General features: G+C 42.2%; 2 protein-coding genes across 3 annotated transcripts; one reads left to right on the top strand and one right to left on the bottom strand.

Annotated features, from left to right (window-relative positions):
- The first annotated feature begins 283 nt into the window (after window positions 1-283).
- On the top strand, window positions 284-10,765 carry LOC311022452 (collagen alpha-2(VI) chain-like). Of its 2 annotated transcripts, none has more exons than XM_084023707.1 (28): window positions 284-443; window positions 1,756-1,905; window positions 2,098-2,708; window positions 2,797-2,817; window positions 3,506-3,571; window positions 3,673-3,726; window positions 3,821-3,865; window positions 3,962-3,988; window positions 4,077-4,103; window positions 4,216-4,260; window positions 4,351-4,404; window positions 4,523-4,585; window positions 5,239-5,301; window positions 5,397-5,450; window positions 5,553-5,588; window positions 5,675-5,737; window positions 6,182-6,244; window positions 6,542-6,604; window positions 6,701-6,763; window positions 6,855-6,905; window positions 6,984-7,082; window positions 7,718-7,780; window positions 7,886-7,921; window positions 8,022-8,067; window positions 8,149-8,301; window positions 9,024-9,476; window positions 9,566-9,604; window positions 9,690-10,765. In XM_084023707.1, the coding sequence occupies exons 2-28, from the start codon at window positions 1,761-1,763 to the stop codon at window positions 10,289-10,291; spliced, it is 3,105 nt and encodes a 1,034-aa protein (XP_083879833.1). In that variant the 5' UTR covers window positions 284-443; window positions 1,756-1,760; the 3' UTR covers window positions 10,292-10,765. The 2 variants fall into 2 exon arrangements, with proteins under 2 accessions (XP_083879833.1, XP_083879832.1); XM_084023706.1 differs by having other exon boundaries at window positions 1,756-1,914.
- Window positions 10,619-17,068, bottom strand: LOC311022453 (X-ray repair cross-complementing protein 5-like). Its single transcript, XM_084023708.1, has 21 exons — window positions 17,000-17,068; window positions 16,607-16,720; window positions 16,331-16,514; window positions 15,995-16,043; window positions 15,723-15,845; window positions 15,176-15,355; window positions 14,955-15,069; window positions 14,681-14,819; window positions 14,477-14,589; window positions 14,319-14,381; window positions 14,097-14,234; window positions 13,540-13,630; window positions 13,044-13,174; window positions 12,653-12,849; window positions 12,373-12,463; window positions 12,144-12,213; window positions 11,889-11,998; window positions 11,506-11,602; window positions 11,268-11,335; window positions 11,081-11,155; window positions 10,619-10,914 (listed from the first exon to the last, which is right to left on the bottom strand). The coding sequence occupies exons 1-21, from the start codon at window positions 17,012-17,014 to the stop codon at window positions 10,900-10,902; spliced, it is 2,178 nt and encodes a 725-aa protein (XP_083879834.1). The 5' UTR covers window positions 17,015-17,068; the 3' UTR covers window positions 10,619-10,899.
- Between the last annotated feature and the right edge of the window lie 1,682 nt (window positions 17,069-18,750).

Genomic DNA, 18,750 nt, shown 5'->3' with positions numbered 1-18,750 from the left:
TGGTGTTGAAGCGTGCAAAGAGGGAATCAGTCTGTGACTCGGCGCATTAATTCTGTCAAATCAGCCAGATTAATAGCGCGCTGCTACGCTTTGTGTTTATTTAAAGCTGCTTTTCTCTCCAGAACCACGCCGTCTCTTTTTTTTGAGTGCGCTGCCTCTTTTGACTCCAGCACCAAAAACATCACCTCTCCAATGAGACTCCCGAACGTGTGCGCGAGCGTGCGTGCGTGCGTGCGTGCGTGCGTGCGTGCGTGCCTGCGCGCGCCCACGGGCCAGTTGAGATTTAAGCAGGCGGCTCCTCGGCCAAGAGCCGTCCCTCGACCAGTCTGCTTATATGGGAGCTTTTTGATTTGGATCGCCTATCTGTCGTTTACATTCTTTGGAAACCGGCTGGATTTCCTGACAGTGTATCAGATCTCCCCCTCCCCCGTACAGTCGCCACGGTGAGTACACTTTATGTGGAGGTTTCCAAGGTTTTGTGGGTGCTTAGTGAGGTGTAGGAGTAAGCAGCCTTTTGTTTATATGTACTTGACTTTTCAGCTGAGTGTGGGGTCGTTGTTTTTTGTTGTGTTGTGTTGTTTTTTATGGAAGAAACTTGAAGGAGAGGGAAATCAAACGCTAATGTGGGAAACACTCTTTTTCTAAGTGAAAGTCAATCAAAAAGAAAAGTATCAGCAGCAAAATGTACCGAAAGCAGTAAAAGTAAAGGTTTGTTTTCCTACTAGTTACTGTGCAGATTCAGATGCATAATATAATGAAGTTTTATTGATCCCTGAGGGGAAATTCACAGGCCAACAAGCAGTAAGATACTCACATTAATACATTGATAATTAGCCTGTAATATAATGTACATTATTCTGAAACGGGCCATTCTGAATAATGAGATCTTTTAGGATTTTAATTCGATTTTTATGTCAGTCATTTCTATTTTGACACCGTTGTATTGTTTATTTTTTAATTTTTTAATGTTTGTTGGATGTGACATATGAATCTGTGAAGTGAGCAACTATGGCTGTTAATAATGCGTAAAACATACAACATTATTATTACAGTATTTCCCTCTTGGTTGCTGTTGAATAGAAGTGTATGCCATCAATGAAAGGAAACACTTAAGTTAATTAAAAGTACATCAAAGAAGTAAATGGACTTGCATTCCACTGCTGTACAACAGCACAGCGGTCTTGGATTCCATTTGCTTCAGTTAAAATGGAATCCATCTGTTGTCATCTTCACATTTTGGGAAGCCCAACTTACCCCCAACATATTGGGGTTAAAATTATTATAAATTAATGAGGAACATTTAAAATTAACAGGCATATTTTATTCATTTCTAATCTGTTGATGTTTAGTTTCTGCTTTTAGTAAAAAATAAGCCTCACCTACATCACACCGCTGTCCTATCAGCTCACACACAACCCTACAACGTGCACCACACACACACACACACACACACACACACACACACACACACACACACACACACACACACACACACCGTCGATGTCCACTAAACAGGTGGGATGCAACAACGAACATTTCCATTTCAGCTACAATTTTAAATCTTTTTCCACCGAGTGTGGTTATTCGCTGACGTTGTTTTAAACAACGATAAACAATCCTAAGCTCTGTGGAGACGCCTTCTGTGAAGACTCACTTGTTTGACAGCTATTTCCTGCATTTAAAGGGAACATTGGAGTTAAAAGTGAGCCTTCAACAACTGTCCTCTCCTCTCTTTCTTGGTTGTTTTTTTTACAGGAAGAATGGCGGTGATTTCAGGGTTCATCTTACTGTGCATTCTTCAAGCTGTAATCCCTCAAGGTCTGACCCCTCGAGGACCCAGGCCGATACCCGGACGGGGTGACAGTCCAGGTCCGACTCCACCTCCACTCGATCCCAGACCTGAAGGTTGTGATAGTGAGTTCTGTCCATTTCTTTCAAGCTCCGTAGGATATTGAATGATAGTGTCTTTTTTGAGACCTTTTCATGTATTTAGTGGGAGAAGAAGTACTAGTAAAATAGAAATACTACACTATAAAATACTCTATTATGCAACAAAGCCATGAAGTTGTTTTCACCTGTCAACGTTCTCTCCTCCAGCTGGGATAATTGACTGCCCCATCAAGCTGTTTTTCACCCTTGACACCTCAGAGACTATAGCCTTACAGGAGTCCCCACCTGGGAGACTGGTGGAAAAAATCAAAGAGTTCACCAAGACTTTTGCCCAGAAGTTGGAAGATGAGGAGTACAGGGGCCAGATCAAGATTTCCTGGTCCATCGGAGGCCTGAACTTCTCTGAGTCGCAGTACATCTTCAGTCAGTTCACAAACAAGGCCAACTTCATCAGATACCTCAGCGGGGTCACGTACGAGGGCAAAGGCACGCACACCGACTGCGCCCTCAAAAGAATGACAGAACATATGACTCAGCACTACTCAGGAACCAACGCCATCCTCTTCTCTGTTGTCATCACTGACGGCCACGTGACAGCAGATCCGTGTGGAGGGATGAAGGAGATGTCACTGAAGGCCCAGGAGAAAGGGATCCACATGTTCTCAGTGGCAGCGTCCAGAAACATCAACGAACAGGGAATGAGGGAGATAGCTAGTTCTCCCGCTGACCTGTACCGTGATGACTACATAGCTGTGGACGTCGTTGGCGGAAAACCAGAAATCAAGACCCAATCCATCGATCGCATCATAAAAGCCATGGTGATCGGAAATCTTTTTTCCTTTTCTTACCTTGAACGCTATAATGCCATCGGCTACTTTTGACTTACTGCTGTTTATTTCTTTGCAGAAACATCAAGCCTATTTAAAGGTAAGACATTCACAATTACTGGTGTAATGTGTAGTCATGTTGTTGGTTGCTCTTTGGAAACACAGCATTCAAAATTCACCTTGAATGCTGAGAGAGAGAGAGTGAGGCGAGAGAGTGCAATGGCGGTCGAGCGAGATTGCGAGTGAATGAAGAGAGAGACCGGCGTTGGTAAGAACAAAGCCGTGAATAAGATGGGGGTTGCATTCGAAAGCACAAAAACACAAATCCTCACAAACCTGCAGGAAGGTGCCAGATTTTTAATGAATGCAGCCCAAGGCACACTTCATCCTGCTGTGGCCTGTCTGCTCTCTCTAGACTGTGTCAGGCCTGTGAGGTCTGTGTGTGCCTTTGTTTGATCTGGGAATGAGAACAGGCTGCACATCCGGCCCAAATGAGGAGTCCCAGAAGAACACAGCAAAATAAGAAGAGAAAGCAGGCAGAGAGTCGACTCTGTGCAGATCCAGACACAGCGACACACGTCTAGTTGGTCATAAGTAATGATTAGGAAGGATTACATTTGTATCAGTCCATGCATAGTTTTTTGGGGGGTTTGGGGATTGTTGTTATATTATACCTTTAACAAGACAAGTTCTTAAAAAGAGATACATTTCGACTTTTAGACATTGTGCCAAAATCTCCTTTTCTATCTTCATTCAATATTGTTTTGTTGTCCTCTTTGTTTGTGTAGTGCTATGAGCCGAAATGCTTTGAGACTCCTGGGCCCCCTGGACCAAAAGGGCCTCGAGGTCCAAAAGTAAGTGTTTAAAAACATCAAAAGTATATAAACGATGTATATTTCTGCTTGTACCAAAGATTTTTTTTGTTGAAATGTCATTTTTTTCTACTTATCTCTAGGGTACAAAAGGAGACACAGGTCCTACTGGGCCAGGCGGAAATAGGGGTCGACAGGTAGATAAAAGTTAGCTAGTTATCAATACTACATTTGAAATTCTGTAAAAATAATGTTTCATTTGAATGCTAAATACGGCTTATTATATTACAGGGTGATCCTGGAATTGAAGGGCCAATTGGACAACCTGGTCCAAAGGTTCGCCGTGACCCACTGATGATCTTGTGTGCTACATACATAGATAACTAAGTTATCATTCATCTCAATAACGTGTTCTTCTGTGCTCCAATATAGGGAGAGATTGGTTTGAGAGGTGACAAGGTGAGAGAAATCAGTCGTGTTCCCACTTTTCTGTTCATCGATCAAATTTAACGATTTACTATTAAACCACTGGCTCTTACCTCGTCAGGGTGAAATCGGAACAGGTGGAGCAAAGGTAAGTAACGGTTTTAATGTTCTGCTTGCATATATTATATATATATATATATTTTACTATATACGCTGTCAGTGTTTACATACTGTCTTGAATTTTTTGTCCGAATACTCAGGGTGTAGCAGGAGTGTTCGGCAAGAACGGAACTGACGGTCAAAAGGTGAGTATTGCGAGTGAAATGTACAGCATACAGTGACTCTAATCTGTTCGGCGCACTAATATGACATCATTGTCTCTGGGAAATCTTCAGGGTAAAATCGGCCGAATTGGAGCTCCTGGTTGCAAAGGTGATCCAGGTGACAAGGTAAGAACATTAAGGGGCCCAGTGCTATTCTGTGGCTGATTTCATTTACAATCCAATAGTCATGATAAAGATTAGTTTACTGGTTTAATGTATCCTTTTGTTTTTTTTTATCAAAAAGGGACCAGATGGTTACCATGGAGATGTTGGTGAGAAGGGGACACCTGGTGACAACGGAGAAAAGGTCTGTGTTGAACCAAGACTTGGATATTTCTCTTCCCCAATTTAACTTACAGGTAGATAAAAACATGACGTAGAGACTTCAGCCACAGCAGTAACGTTCTCACAGTGACAGTGGGAATGTCAGTAGTTTTACAGGCATCTAGTCACAAAACAACGTGTCCAAGACGTTAGAATCGGGATCTGATGACGGTGCTGGATGAAAAGTGAAGGGCTCGAACGTCTGATATCAGATTTGACCGAAATCCATTGTTAAGAAATTTCACTCAAAATCATAGGTTTCAAGAAGCTGATGGCGCTAGAGGAAGAGTCAGAGGATCACCAACGTCAGTAGGATTCATCCTCTGCGAATCATGAATGTCTGTACAAGATTTTTCAGGCAATCCTTCAATAGTTGTTGAGATATTTCAGTCTGGACCAGTCAAAGTCTGTGGCTAACAAAAGTGCAGTATTGTAAAAAAGGTGTTTGATGTCCTTAAGAGGACAAAAAAAACTGCCATTTTTCACAGTCTGGGATATGTCAATGATTAGCAACAACATCATTTTTATTTATATATATATATACTGTTTATAACAATTCATGATTTTATAATTCAGCTTTTAGATTAAAATGTGCATTGCTTAAAGTTTTCAATCACGTCTGTTTGTTTTTTTTAGGGTGACTCAGGCCGCCCTGGGAGGCCGGGTCCCCCTGGCCTTGCGGGTGACCGAGGACCAACGGTAAACTTTCAATTAAATGCAACACAACAGACAACACTGTCTTAAATTTAGATTTCCCTTTACTGAAAAACAATATCTAAATCTCTGTTCATTAGGGTGAAGATGGAAATCCTGGTAATCCAGGGACAACGGGAGACAAGGGATATGCGGTACAGAACAACATTTATTTTCATTATAATGACTTCTGCTATATGTTACTATAAGTTGATGTTAGAAAGCTGACACTAAAATAAAACTGTGAACACTTGCAGGGGCTCGTTGGTTCACAGGGACCAAAAGGCGAAGAGGTATCAAACACTTTTTTATATGCATATTACCATTTTGAGAATTAGCCATAGTTTTTCATAAATTATCATTAATTGAATATTAACAGGGAAGGAGAGGAGACTTTGGAAAAAAAGGCGAACCTGGTCCGAATGGGCAAAAAGGATTAAAGGTAAGTTCAGCATTCATAAAAATAAAAAAAACGTTTTAAAGAACAACCTTGCAAAGCTGCAGAGAATACAGTATTAGAGAATTACATCTGAAGGGACTCAACTTAGTGTAATGTGCTTTAAAAAAAAAACCTGCTAAGAGGAACAAGATGAGAAACAGAGCTGGTGCTTTGATATGATCTGAGAGCCAAAAATAACTTATTGTAAGCAAATCCTGTGGACTCTGGTGACCGAGACACAACAAGAGGATTCCACAGAAATCCAACAACATGGATTCATTCTTCCAGAGAAAAAACAGATTTGGGCTCTTTGTTGCTATGGGGCAATTCCTAACCAGATTATTGAGAAAGATACTCCCACATTCTGCTGAAATGGAATAATTGGCCTCCTGCTTGTTTTTTATACACTGGTTGATGATTAATGGTTTCATTTGTTTATCTCTCGAGGGAGAAATAGGGCCAGAGGGACCCAGAGGACGACCCGGAGAAGACGGACTCAAGGGCGGAAAGGTGAGGGGATCAAGCTGTGGGAAGTTTTTGGCTAAAAGATGACTCAGCAACTTCCTAAGAAGTCTCCTTTAGCTTCAGCCCCTAGTACTGGGTGGCTGCCAAAATAGTCTGAGCTGAGCTTGTATTTGTGAATAAACTTCCAGGGAAATGGTTCTGCAAAAGAAAGCTTTTTTTTGTTTTAATGGTCAAGCACAGTGCATTGCCAAATTCCCATTAGCATGAATATGTTTGTGTGTGTGGGATGAAGTGAACCTGATGTCCATTAATGATGTTTTTATTGCGGCATTTTTCTTCCAGGGAGACCAAGGACTAGCAGGACAAAGGGGAAAGCCAGGAGAAACAGGTGCCATCGGAGGAAAGGTGTGTAGTTTATCACATCATCATCTGCAGAGCTTTTGACTTTTGGGTGGATTTTTGAACGTATTTGTTGATTGGAAATTTCTTATGTGTTTGCAGGGCAGCGTGGGAAATCCTGGAGATGCTGGACAAAGGGGAGAATCTGGGCCCATTGGACCAAAAGTGGGTAAAACTTTTCTGTTCAACAATTTCAAATTTGATATTGTGTGAAATGCTCTATCATTTTTCCACTTTCCCCCCCTTTTCTTCAAAGGGTGACTCAGGAAGACATGGATTTAGCTATCCTGGATCGAGAGGACCTAAAGTAAGATTTTCTGTTTTACCTCACAAAATTCTTGCACATGTCGCGTACTTGAGTCTAAAGTAACTCTGACCTTTCCAGGGAGACAACGGTGATCCAGGTAGAAACGGTCTCAGGGGAAGCAGAGGTGAATGTGGTGCCAAAGGAGAACCTGGAGATGATGGAACACCAGGAGGGCCTGTAAGATTAATAGCAACATGTTGGAAGTTTGGGTTGCAGTCGGAGCAACCTGAATTTTCACCACAGATGTGTAGATTAACAAAACGTCAATAGATCTACAGAAGACGCCTTAAAATGTAAGGTGTTGATAGCTTTCAATTTATTTATCCGGGTATCAGTCTGAGGTTACAATACATTAAAGGTGGGTGGAATTTGGTTAAAGTTCTTGGAAGGAAAAGTCTTAGATATTATACAGTCAAACCTCAGCTAATAAAACAATAAAATATATTCAATGCATAGTTATGAGAGATTAAGTGCAAATGTCTTGTTGTAATTTAGGTGAAATGACCCTTGAGGTTGTGAGTTTATCACTTTGCCTTGTTCTGCTTTCTCCCATTTGGACACACAAAGAGATCATGTGGTACCAGCTGAGACAGGGAGGTCTGGAGTTTCTTAATGTCACATGTGTGAACTATCATCAGCCTGGTACAAGCACGTAATTGCACAGCTTGTTGAAATAAAGTTGCCGTGGTTTGCAACATTCTACAACATGTTCTTTGGAAAAACGGCACACTGAGATTAATCTTATGTAGACATCAATAGAAAAACAATTACTTCCAAAGAGTCACTTCCACTGAAAAACGTTTACTGTACAGGGGAAACCGGGTGAGCTTGGAGAGCCAGGAGGGAGAGGACCCAGAGGAGAGCCTGGAAATGATGTAAGCAGCAACACAACCACTCAAATATGGGCATGCAAATTTGAGGTCTGGTTGCATTACTCCCTCTCTCTCTCTTTGTTTGTGTGTGTGTGTGTTCGCTTGCAGGGGGGCCAAGGACCAGCGGGCGATCCTGGGCTCAATGTGAGTCAATTTTAAATAGCAGTGCAGTTTTAAAAATACTATCCGTTGATGAGACTTGGTAAGGTTTTATTGCTTCTAACATTCACACACGTCACTGCAGGACTGCGATGTCATGACTTACGTCAGGGAGACGTGCGGTTGTTGCGGTAAATATCAGTGATAAAACACGGCATCATCGTTTCGTATCTTTATCAACACACTGATCCCGTTCTTCTCTTTCGCCCCAGACTGTGAGAAGCACTGCGGAGCTCTGGACATTGTATTTGTAATCGATAGCTCCGAGAGTGTTGGGCTGACGAACTTCACCCTGGAGAAGAACTTTGTTATCAACACCATCAGCAGGTTGGGATCTATGGCCAGCGACCCTACGTCATCAACCGGTACAGTTGAGCACAAGCACAGACTTCCCCCGCAAGTCATTATGCAGACACAGTTTCAAGTGACAAGAAGTGGAGGTCGCCATAAAAGATTAACCATTTCCATAGAGTCATGGACCACTGAATATACACAACCTCAAATCTATACACCGCCTCACACAGGTGTGCAGTAACGACAAAGAACTGATTTCACCATTTCATCTAAAGACACCAGGTATAACAGTTATATTCAAAGCGATGTCACCATCAAGCCAAACATTTTCCTTTTCTCCTTAAAGTCCGACAACATTTTTTTGATCATATTCACTGAAGCCGACACTATGCTCCGGTAGAACAACAATAATCATCCGGTTTTAGAAGAAAAAAAAGCCAAAACCAACAATTAATTTATAATGCGGAAGTTTGACATAGATTATATCTCTCTGCCTTAAACCTCCATGTCTCAAAAATGTAGTTCATTTTTCAAGGCAATTTCACAAATCACTTCCTACAAACCATGTTTGTATTAATGCCTGACTGAAAGTTAGTAACACCTGTTTGAGTGACAAAAAATAAATGTTTATGACCAATTTTAAAACATTTTACAACCAGGGTAAACATTCACAAAGTTTTGAAGTATTGACAATATAACACATTTATCATGGTTGGGTATTTTCATTGTTGTGACTACTTACAGAGTAAGGCCAGCCTCATCTGCACCACTTGGTCTTGTCCATCTCTTCTAGGCACGAGAGTCGGAGTTGTACAATTCAGTCACAACGGGACCTTCGAGACCATCCGACTCGATGACCCAAACATCAACTCCATATCTGCCTTTAAAACGGCGGTGAAGAAGCTGCAGTGGATTGCTGGGGGCACCTTCACACCCTCGGCTCTCAAGTACGCCTACGATAATCTCATCAGGGAAGGCAAGAGAGCCCAAGCCAAGGTATCCGTGGTGGTGATCACGGACGGCCGATTCGACCCGCGCGACAATGAGGATCTGCTCCAGTACCTTTGTGACAACAACGTCGTCGTGAATGCCATCGGAGTCGGAGACATGTTTGCAAAGGACCAGGATAATGAGATCCTGGGGTCGATTGCGTGCAACAAGAAGGAACGGGTCACTGGGATGAAGCGTTACGTTGACTTGGTGGCTGACAAATTCATAGCGACCATGGAGACTGTGCTCTGTCCTGGTAAGCCTGCACCAACACACACGATCGGATGACGATTCTGGTCTTTTTGACGATTTGTCTAACTTCTATCCCTTCGATTTCCCTCCCAGATCCTGTGATCGTCTGCCCTGATCTCCCCTGTAAAAGCGGTAGGTGTTATTCACGGCTAAATCATTTATTCAAAAGGTATAATGGAGCGCGGCTCAGTGATTGATGTGGCTCCTTTCATTACAGAACCTGACGTAGCTCCATGTGTCGAACGGCCAGTGGATTTGGTATTTCTGCTCGATGGCTCAGAGCGCCTCGGGATGGAGAACTTCCGACAGGTCCGTGAATTTATGCAGAAGGCGGCGGACAGACTGGGACTGGCCCGGAGCAAGACTGATCGTATGAGAGCCCGCTTGGCACTGATCGAGTTTGGCAGGGAAAACGAGAACCTCGTGGCCTTTCCTCTCACACACGACCCTGACGTCATCACCAAGGGCATAGCAGCCTTGCCTTACCTGGATTCATCCTCCAGCATCGGGCCTGCCATCTTACACGCCATCGACAACATCTTGGGTAAAGGAAACACCCGCCTGACGAGGCGCAACGCAGAGGTTTCGTTTGTTTTCATCACAGACGGCGTCACTGACAGCAGCAACCTGGACGAGGCCATTAGCGCCATGCGCGGGGCGCAGGTTGTCTCAACAGTGGTAACCACAAGAAGTGACATTGACCAAAAAGTCCTATTGAAGCTGGCCATGGACGACCAGGACGCCATCTTGAAAGGAAAAGACTTCTCTGATCTGTCCCGGTCCAGTTTGTTTGACCGTTTCATCCAGTGGGTATGTTAAAGAGAGGCCGCGAGGGATGTAAACGTCATACTGGTGCTACTGCATTTATACTAGCATTTTAAACATGAGATACTGGTTTACTTTGATTCTATTTTGCACTGTCCAATTTGCATTGTGTTTTCACTTTGTTCTGCAAAACTGTATTTATCTTCAACACTTCCACTTGATATAAAAAACGCAGTAAGAGCCGAGCATTCATCATAATGACACTTTAAAGATAATAAAACTGCAGTTTGTTGGATAAGGCAGCGCTGTCTTCTGTAAAGCCAAAAGATTTACAGTGCACACATCTTGGTATTTTTAAACACACACTGCATCCAACATTACTGAAAATGTAATCAGAACAAGATATTTATTCAAATCATTTTGACATTTAAGACAAAACACATCTTAAGCCCTTAAGATATAGTACTTGTAAAGTTTTTTGTGAATTCTAACAAATCTTTACACAGTAAACATTAGCCAAGTTAAACACCCTTCTGTGTGGTTTGTATGCAGCTACTCTGGGTTACAAGTATCAGGGGTCCTTGAGTGGGAGGCAGAATATTGGACGGCATTGTTCTCATTTCTCTGCATGTCCACCGTAGACGCTCCCATTGACTCCCCTCTTACATCATATCCAGCTGCACAGGAAGAAAAAAAAAGGAGTTGGAGACTAGAGAGTTTATATGAAAGGTCTCAATAGGCCATCCAGCAAAAATACAGGAAATGGTCTTAACACGAGATTCGGGCACTTCAGTTAAATATTTAAAACCCGAAAAAGGTCAGAATTAACAAAATCACACTTGCCAAGTCATCGACATCTCCAGTATCTTCGGCTGGCGGTGCAGCTGCCTCTTCTTTCTTCTCCTCAGTAACCAGAAACTGAGGACAGAATAAGCTTTAGTCGGTAGGAGTCCAGTCACAAGATCACCTTCATTTCAAATATGGAAAACAGTCGCCGTTCAGCTCATACTGGTTTAAATACGAGAGTCACCTGAACGGCATCGCTCTTTGACACGGTGCTTCCTTCAGCCTCGTCCTTGCTGATCAGAGTTATGGCATCTGTCAATCAAACAGCAAGAATTAAGTCTAAAAGCTTGTGATTCATGCCATAGCACATTTTTATCAGCTCCCACTTCTGCATTATTTACTCATTTTTGCACACATGAAATTATGTGGAAGAAATGATTTGAGGGAAATCCTGCGGCCTCGTGTAAAGTGGCTTATCGTACCTTGAACAAGCAGGTCCCAGAAGACCTCCAGCCCTCTGTTTGGGATGCTTCTTTTCAGGGACTGGAGGTAGCCATTGTACAGATTTACATCCCCCAGCTGAATTACAAAAGATACGAGACGTTCCAAATCCATTTATTAGTCTCCTACATGCTCACTCCTACATGCAGACCCATAAGCTGCACTCACACAATATCTGGCCTTGGTTCAAGTGACGAGAAATGAAACAGACTGTAATCTTCTCAAGTTGACTCATAATCTCCACCGCAAAACCAGAACTATGCGTCGCTGTAATGTCAACATTATTTCACATAGACTCTCGGGACAGAAGCCTCGACTCCATCATGCATTTCCCCAAAATGGAAGACAGTGAATGTTTATTTACCTTAACAGACTGCTCTCTGAATGCACGGATACAGGTGATGCTTTTCATGTAGTACTGTGTCATCTTGCAGCCAAGCATCTGTTCTATCCTTAGAGTCAGTTGCTGACACACTGGGGAGGACACGGGGGTCATCACAACCACACACAGAGAAACAAAATTACAAGGGCTGGACATGAGTCATGATGGATTCTAGTACAAACAGGAGAAAAACTGTTTATCAGGCCAGAAAAACAAGGCAGAAAAACTGTAACTCACCCTCTCCGAACGGAAGGCTCTTCCTCTTGATCAGAGTCTGGAAGTCTTTGTCTGGATTCACGCTTCCCACCTGGTGAAGCGTTTAAAATTAATGAGGACTCAAGTGAAATGGAATTTCACTTGTTTCAACAAGTGGTGAAGAACCTTATTTTGGAACTGATTTTTTTTTTTTATTGAAAGCGGTTATCTCTCTAGCATCATTATGCAACCAAGCTCCCCTGACTCTCACCGAAGTAACGGAGCCTTCGGCAATGTCAGCCAGGCTATACCCCTCCTCTTCCTCGTCTCCTTTTGCCTTTTTGGCATCTGGCTCCTCTGAGCTGTAAGTGGCAAGAGGTCATTTAGGATAATGAAGGCAGTTTTATAATCAGTAAAACCTCCACACAGACACTTAGAAAACACTATATGCACTATCACACTTTTATATAATATTGAATTAAAACAAATCTAATTCTAAATGCTTCAACTGTAACATTCAGAGACCGACCACTGCATTGAATCAAACTTACTCTTTGCCAAAGATCTGAGCACTAGTCGTAAGCTTCTTTTTCTTCTCAACCTCTGTGAGAGGAAACCTCCTCTTCATCTCCTCTAGGGGAGCCTGGCAACGTTCAGTAATGACAACAGGGCGATCAAGAGCAGCCTTCAGCCATGGTTCCATGGGGGGAAGAGGGGTGCCGGGGCTTACTGCCCGATGATGCAGACACTGAGAGAGAGGTCGGGGAGGGGAGGAGACACAGACAGTGACTGGGGAAGAAGCAGTCCTGGTTGAATATGAAGAGCCTCTAGCTAGTAAAGCTCCAGTCAATTAAGTCTTCTTTTTTTTTGGTGAAATTAAAAACTGACTTCTGTCTCCTTCAAAACTCAAGTACTGTGTCTCTGTAACACAAACTGCAGTACCTGGAAGTGCCTCTGGAATGAAGGGTTGGGAATGTGGTGGACCTTGAACATGTCCTTTTGTTCTGCATCATCATCCTCTTCTATCAACATCATGGAGTCAATGAGAGAGTCCACAGCAGACAGCTGAGTATCTAGGGGAAATCACATAACACACAAAGGTCTATACAAGCCTATTCCTCCATCTCTGAGTGAAGTTCTGGCGCCCCAGTGGTGTCAGAACAGCAAAATCACTCGCCATCTTCCGCAAAAGACTCAAGACTCTCCTGTTCAGACTTCACCTCGACTCTGCATAGCATGACTCACTAAGAACTGCAATTGTTAAGTATTAAAATCCAGCTTTCTGCACGCGAAGGGGGCATCAGTGTCACACTCACACTCTAAAATATTGTAGCTGTTGCTGTGATAATGACCGGAAAGCTCCCTCTTGTGGAGAATCTGCAGTCAGATAAACATGAATGTGTGAGTTTGAGAGTGAGTTCTGTGGGATGTTTAGTACCTGACGGAGTGAACTTTTTGTTGTTTTCAAGAGAGGGAAATGTATAGTGTCTGAGGTCTTCCATGAAGGGCAGCTGGACGTACATCAGACACTATTGAGGAAGAGAGACAGGCCATTAGCTCTGTGCTATCTAATGCATGTTTTAGTTCAAGTTCCAGTGTGTAGAATTCAGGGGAACCAATTAGCAGAAATGGGATATAATAAACATTATGTTTTGATTAGTGTTTAATCTGCTGAAACAATACATTGTGTTTTCATTAGCTTAGAATGAGCAGTTCAATGGTATCTACATAACAGAGCGGGTTCTCCTCATGGAGAATGCCTACAGTAGCCCAGATTTTAAAACCAAATATTGACTCCAGCGAGAGCCTTTCCCCGTTTGCCCACCTGAAGGTCACTGTAATTCTCCAGCACAACCAGTGGTAACTTGAGCAAAACCAGGGTAACACCAGCTTCCAGCTGAAATTTGTTGCAACTTGACTGCTAGATGCCACCAAATCCTACACACTGGCCCTTTTATATACTTAAACAGTATTTTTAGGAGTCTATGATCTTGCCTCATAGTCCTCCTTGATACACGGGAAGGCTGCTCCGACTTGAGGATTGCTGCGCCGGTCATAGGCGTAACGCACGATGGCCACCATGTTCAGTTCGTCTAGCGCTCGGATGAGAGCAGACAGCGCAACTCCTGCATGCTGCTCAGACAGAGCAGTAGAAACAGAATCAGGTCAGGATCGAAACGCAGTCACCAGCAATGTGGCGGGTCTCTCCGTTCTCACCTCATCATCCTTGGCAGGAAACACCTTGATGACTTGAGTGCCCATGAACTGATGCCGACGTACCTGCAGGCAGACGTTGAAATGAAAGAGTAGGTAAATAAAGAAGACGGCTCAGTCTAAAAGGTTTATGCCATGTACTACCATAAAAAGTAAAATACCAGGTTCTGATTGGTGAAGCCGAGAACAGCAAAGCACTTCCCATCATGCTTGTACTTCATTTGGTCCTGATCTACTTTGGAGAAGGGAACGATATCACTTCCATAACGAAAGCCTATGGACAAAAAGGAAGACATTTCTTTAGTGTCATTAAGTAATAAGTACAACATTAAGTAATCAATTTTCAAAAAAAACGTTGGACACACCTTGGATAGTATCATCCTTCTGCACCTCTGTCTCGTTGTCATCATCCAGACAATAAACAGTCTCTCGCTTAACGTCGTCTTTCTGTTTGCTTTGAGCGTCAACTGTAGTCCATGTTTTCTTCAGTTTCTCTTCTGTCACCTGGAATACATGGGGAGTAGTATTCAGGGAGAGAGAGAACTTTTATGTCAGGATTACTGATGAGCTGTCATCGGTGTAATACAATAGGAAATTTGAAGAATCCTTCACATACAGTGCATTTCACAGGAAACTTACTGCTTTGTATCCAACAATACGGATGGAGAGACAGCTGCCGATGGTCAGCTGACAGGGCCAGGCCATGGGTCTCTTCTCGATACGCTTGAACATGCACAGCTGCTCAATTGCATTCCTACAGCGGGAATGAAGCACATGGAAAGTCATATGACCTCATCTAATACAAGCAATAACTTCTTTTAAATGTATAAATATCCCGTGTTTAATGAGAGGTCACCAACTTTAAGGAGTAAATTTGATCCAGGCCATCCTCCTCAACTAGGGTCAGCATGATGTGTTTCACCATCTCCAGGCCACCCTTCTGTTCCCTGGACAGACCTTTACCCGGGCCTGGGTGACCAGGGCTTCTACTGTCCTCATCGCCTCCACCCTCTTCGTTGTCCTCCGCAGGGAAAGGCAAACTGAAAATGTTTTGGTGGAAGGAAGGAAACAGAAGTATGAACTAAACACATGACATGAGACCAATTTACATTGAAGGTTTGATCAGAATGGCTGTTTTATCCCGACTTCTAATAATTGTGCGTAGCATGCCAAGTTTATTAAAAAACATTTATCAAAATAAAATATATCCCACAGATATTTGCTGCACAGTGGTCCCGATGTTTTAGTCGAGCTTGGATATGGTTAACATTCTAATCATAATTCATTATTACAAGAAGTACTGAGACACACACTAGTATCATTATTCCATAAATCCACCGGTACATGTAGAGCTTCTTCATTATATTTGTTTTAAAATGACACATTGTGGATGTGTTTGAACCTTACAAAAACTGCAGGGTGATGCCAGCTTTTTTCAGGTTATCAATAATTACGTCCAGCTCCTCTGAGCTGACCTCCGTGTTGAGGTCAGTCAGGAGGGCAATGTTGAGACGATCAAACTTCTTCCCCCTGAAAAGAAAGCCCAGACAAAATGTAAAACACAAATCGCAAAAACAATCAACTCTTCATCAAAATTTCATTCAAATACCTGGATGTTAGATTGCTTTTTTTTTCACTGATTTGTGAGAATTACGTGTGAGATATTGGCAGCATCTTACTTGGTTTCTGTCTCAAGGAGATCCATGCACACAACAAGAGCATCCAGCCCTGTTAAACAGGAGTTAAAGAGGCAACAGATCATCACACACTGAAGATAACAAGGTGGTATACAAACAGGATATGCAGAACTGTTGGCTTTATTGTACAATAAAGGCGCATAGTGAAAATAAAAAGCAAACACACATAAGAGACCACTTTAGACTTAGAATGAGTGAATCAATGAGTTACTAGTTCTGAAATAATCATTAATCAAGTCATCAATATAATACAGAGATTATAAAAACTTTATGCTAATATCTGATTTATTTATTTATTTATTTTTTGCAAAAGGATACAATCAGCCTGCTGACTCTCTGGGTGAATCTGATTCTCTATTTCCTCCAGAAGCTCAAAATCAGCCATCATCAGGTGACGATGCACGGTGATGTTCTGGTACTGGTCATCCCGGTGCAGTGAGTTCTTGGTGGAGTCGGTGCCGAACAGAACTAAAGCCAGTTCATCCTTGGTCTCTGCAAACACCTGTCAAAAAGGCATTTTCAGCGTGTGTCAAAGACGACAGCAGATTTTGTGTTTTGTTTTGTTGTTGTTGTAAAGGTTGAGTAGAAGTTTACCTGACGCTGGACAAACTTCTGAATGACTTTTTTGGCGAGTTCAAACGGAGGTTCTTCACCCGGAGCGGAGTTGGACATGGAGAACCCAACGTCCATACACAACACCAATGCTGACTACAGAAAAAATACAAGACAGCATTTTTAATTGTGACATAATAAACCAAAGTGAGTTTTCTATACACAATGCCCCGTTGGAGGGGGGGCGTGACAGCGTATGCTTCGGTCCCAACATGTCTCAACATATCGCCAACGTTTAACGTCTGAAGCTAAACGAGAGAACAATGTGCTTCACGAGTTTGTAAACCACCCATTTAACACAGCGAACATAAGCTCACAAAAGCTGTACACAAGGGTGTTTTATTTCTGTAATAATTATTAGAAAAAGTAACTTACCCTGGACCCTGCCATCTTCTTTTTTCCCTCTAAACGATGAGTGCGTCACTCTGTTATGGCTCCGGAGAGAAACTGTGACCGAACGGCTGCAACACGAACATAGTTCCTGTCTCCTGTGATATTTTGTTCGCAGTTATCTTGCAGCCCTTCACGCTATCTGTTACTGTTGTTAAATACTATTTACCTGTTTACCGAAAAATAGTGGACCTGTATCAAGCTGTGATCATTTAATTTGCGACGAATCGGTGCAAAGAAATGGTATGTAGGTCAAACGCCCTCCAGCGTTTCATACGGCACAGTGTGTGAGTGGGTGAGCATAGACTGCTCACGACTGTAGCCAGGAATCCTGAAATATTGAGGTCAAGTATAATGATAAATTATATATATATATAAAAAAAATATGAACCCATAAATAAACAAGAGCACACATGAACAAACATACATTAAAAAAAATACAAAATACTCAAGTCCCTCCACATCCAAATGTAAAATGTTTTATTAATTGGGTTTTTTCATGTTCTAAGTGAGATTTCTCTAGATGAATGTCTAAATGCAACCTTCTGTACACTTCATACTAAATCCTTAAATCCCCCACATTTCCAGGAAATCTACCGAGGACCTGACCATACTGCCCTCAGTCATACAGCCATGATGACCCTGGCTAATTTGTTAAGTTTTGACCCAAAGACTGTGTTCTTAAAACTCAAATAGTTTTAATATTAGTTTAACAAAAACAGACGGTGAATGTGTTCACGCTGGCAGTGGAGCGGTCTGATATACTCTTTTAGGGCATATGGCTCTTCTTGGTTTAGCAGTGCAACACCAGGGTGCCAATAATCAGATCTCAAAGCACCCAAACCCCAGAGAGCCATCTGCATCTCTGTGCACCATGCAAGGGATATGTGCTGACTCTTTATTCTAAGACACTAAATAACACAAAGAAAACTGTGACCTGATTTCCACAATATAGATATATAAAAATCTTCAGATAACTTTGATGTTATGACATTACACGCTTTATTTCATTGTGTAATTCTTTACTTTCCATCCTGTTACAAAACATAGATACAGACTCAGCCAACAAACACTCATCCATGTCTCTTCCTGTATGCCAACGAGATTGAATCCCGGCCAGGTCTGATAGTAAACATTTGAATCATCAAATATTGAATCTGATCTACTCAAACTCACATAATCAGCTATGCATTTGAGCCAATTCACAATATCTCTTTGCAATACATTTAGTGCCAGAGTAGTAAAACACCTTGCTAGAACTCAGAATTTCAGGAAGCGTTCTAGACTTAAACATATAAAATAAATTAAATCAACATTCAAATCATGACTGTGTGGAAAATGGGAATTCCCAGGTGGAAGATTACAGTCGATTTCATTTTACTTGCACGTGGAACAAAATAGTGAAGACAACACACGTATTTTAAAGAGAATAAACATCAATGGGAAAAAAGTTAACTCCACCAAAGAAATGTCTGATTTGTCGACTATGGCTTCAAATCATAGATGGACTTGTCTGATAAGCCCTGTGACAACAGATAGCTGATCACTCTTCCTCTGTTTCTCTGTTCAGTGTTTGTGTAAATGTATTCATGACAGAGCAAACAACAGCAACACATGGGAGCATGATTATGATCAGCCTTAATGCCCAGACACCTAAAAATACTTCTGGAGTACTTCTTGATGAAACGGAAGTCATTTTAGGTATATGCACCATGTAAAAACAATATCATCCAGGA

Source organism: Eutrigla gurnardus, assembly GCF_963514095.1.
Source record: "Eutrigla gurnardus genome assembly, chromosome: 12".
NCBI classification, from domain to species: domain Eukaryota; kingdom Metazoa; phylum Chordata; class Actinopteri; order Perciformes; family Triglidae; genus Eutrigla; species Eutrigla gurnardus.
Note: the sequence above shows the minus strand (reverse complement) of the source record. Positions and strands in the feature narration are given on the sequence as shown.

Coding starts and splice junctions, on each gene's coding strand:
- LOC311022452 (XM_084023706.1), top strand. CDS start 1,761: ATGGCGGTGATTTCAGGGTTCATCTTACTGTGCATTCTTCAAGCTGTA. Junction 4,586..5,238: donor CTGGTGACAACGGAGAAAAG/GTCTGTGTTGAA, acceptor TGTTTTTTTTAG/GGTGACTCAGGCCGCCCTGG. Junction 5,451..5,552: donor CGGGAGACAAGGGATATGCG/GTACAGAACAAC, acceptor GAACACTTGCAG/GGGCTCGTTGGTTCACAGGG.
- LOC311022453 (XM_084023708.1), bottom strand. Junction 15,846..15,994: donor CTCCTTGAGACAGAAACCAA/GTAAGATGCTGC, acceptor CTTTCTTTTCAG/GGGGAAGAAGTTTGATCGTC. Junction 14,382..14,476: donor GCTTCACCAATCAGAACCTG/GTATTTTACTTT, acceptor GTCTGCCTGCAG/GTACGTCGGCATCAGTTCAT.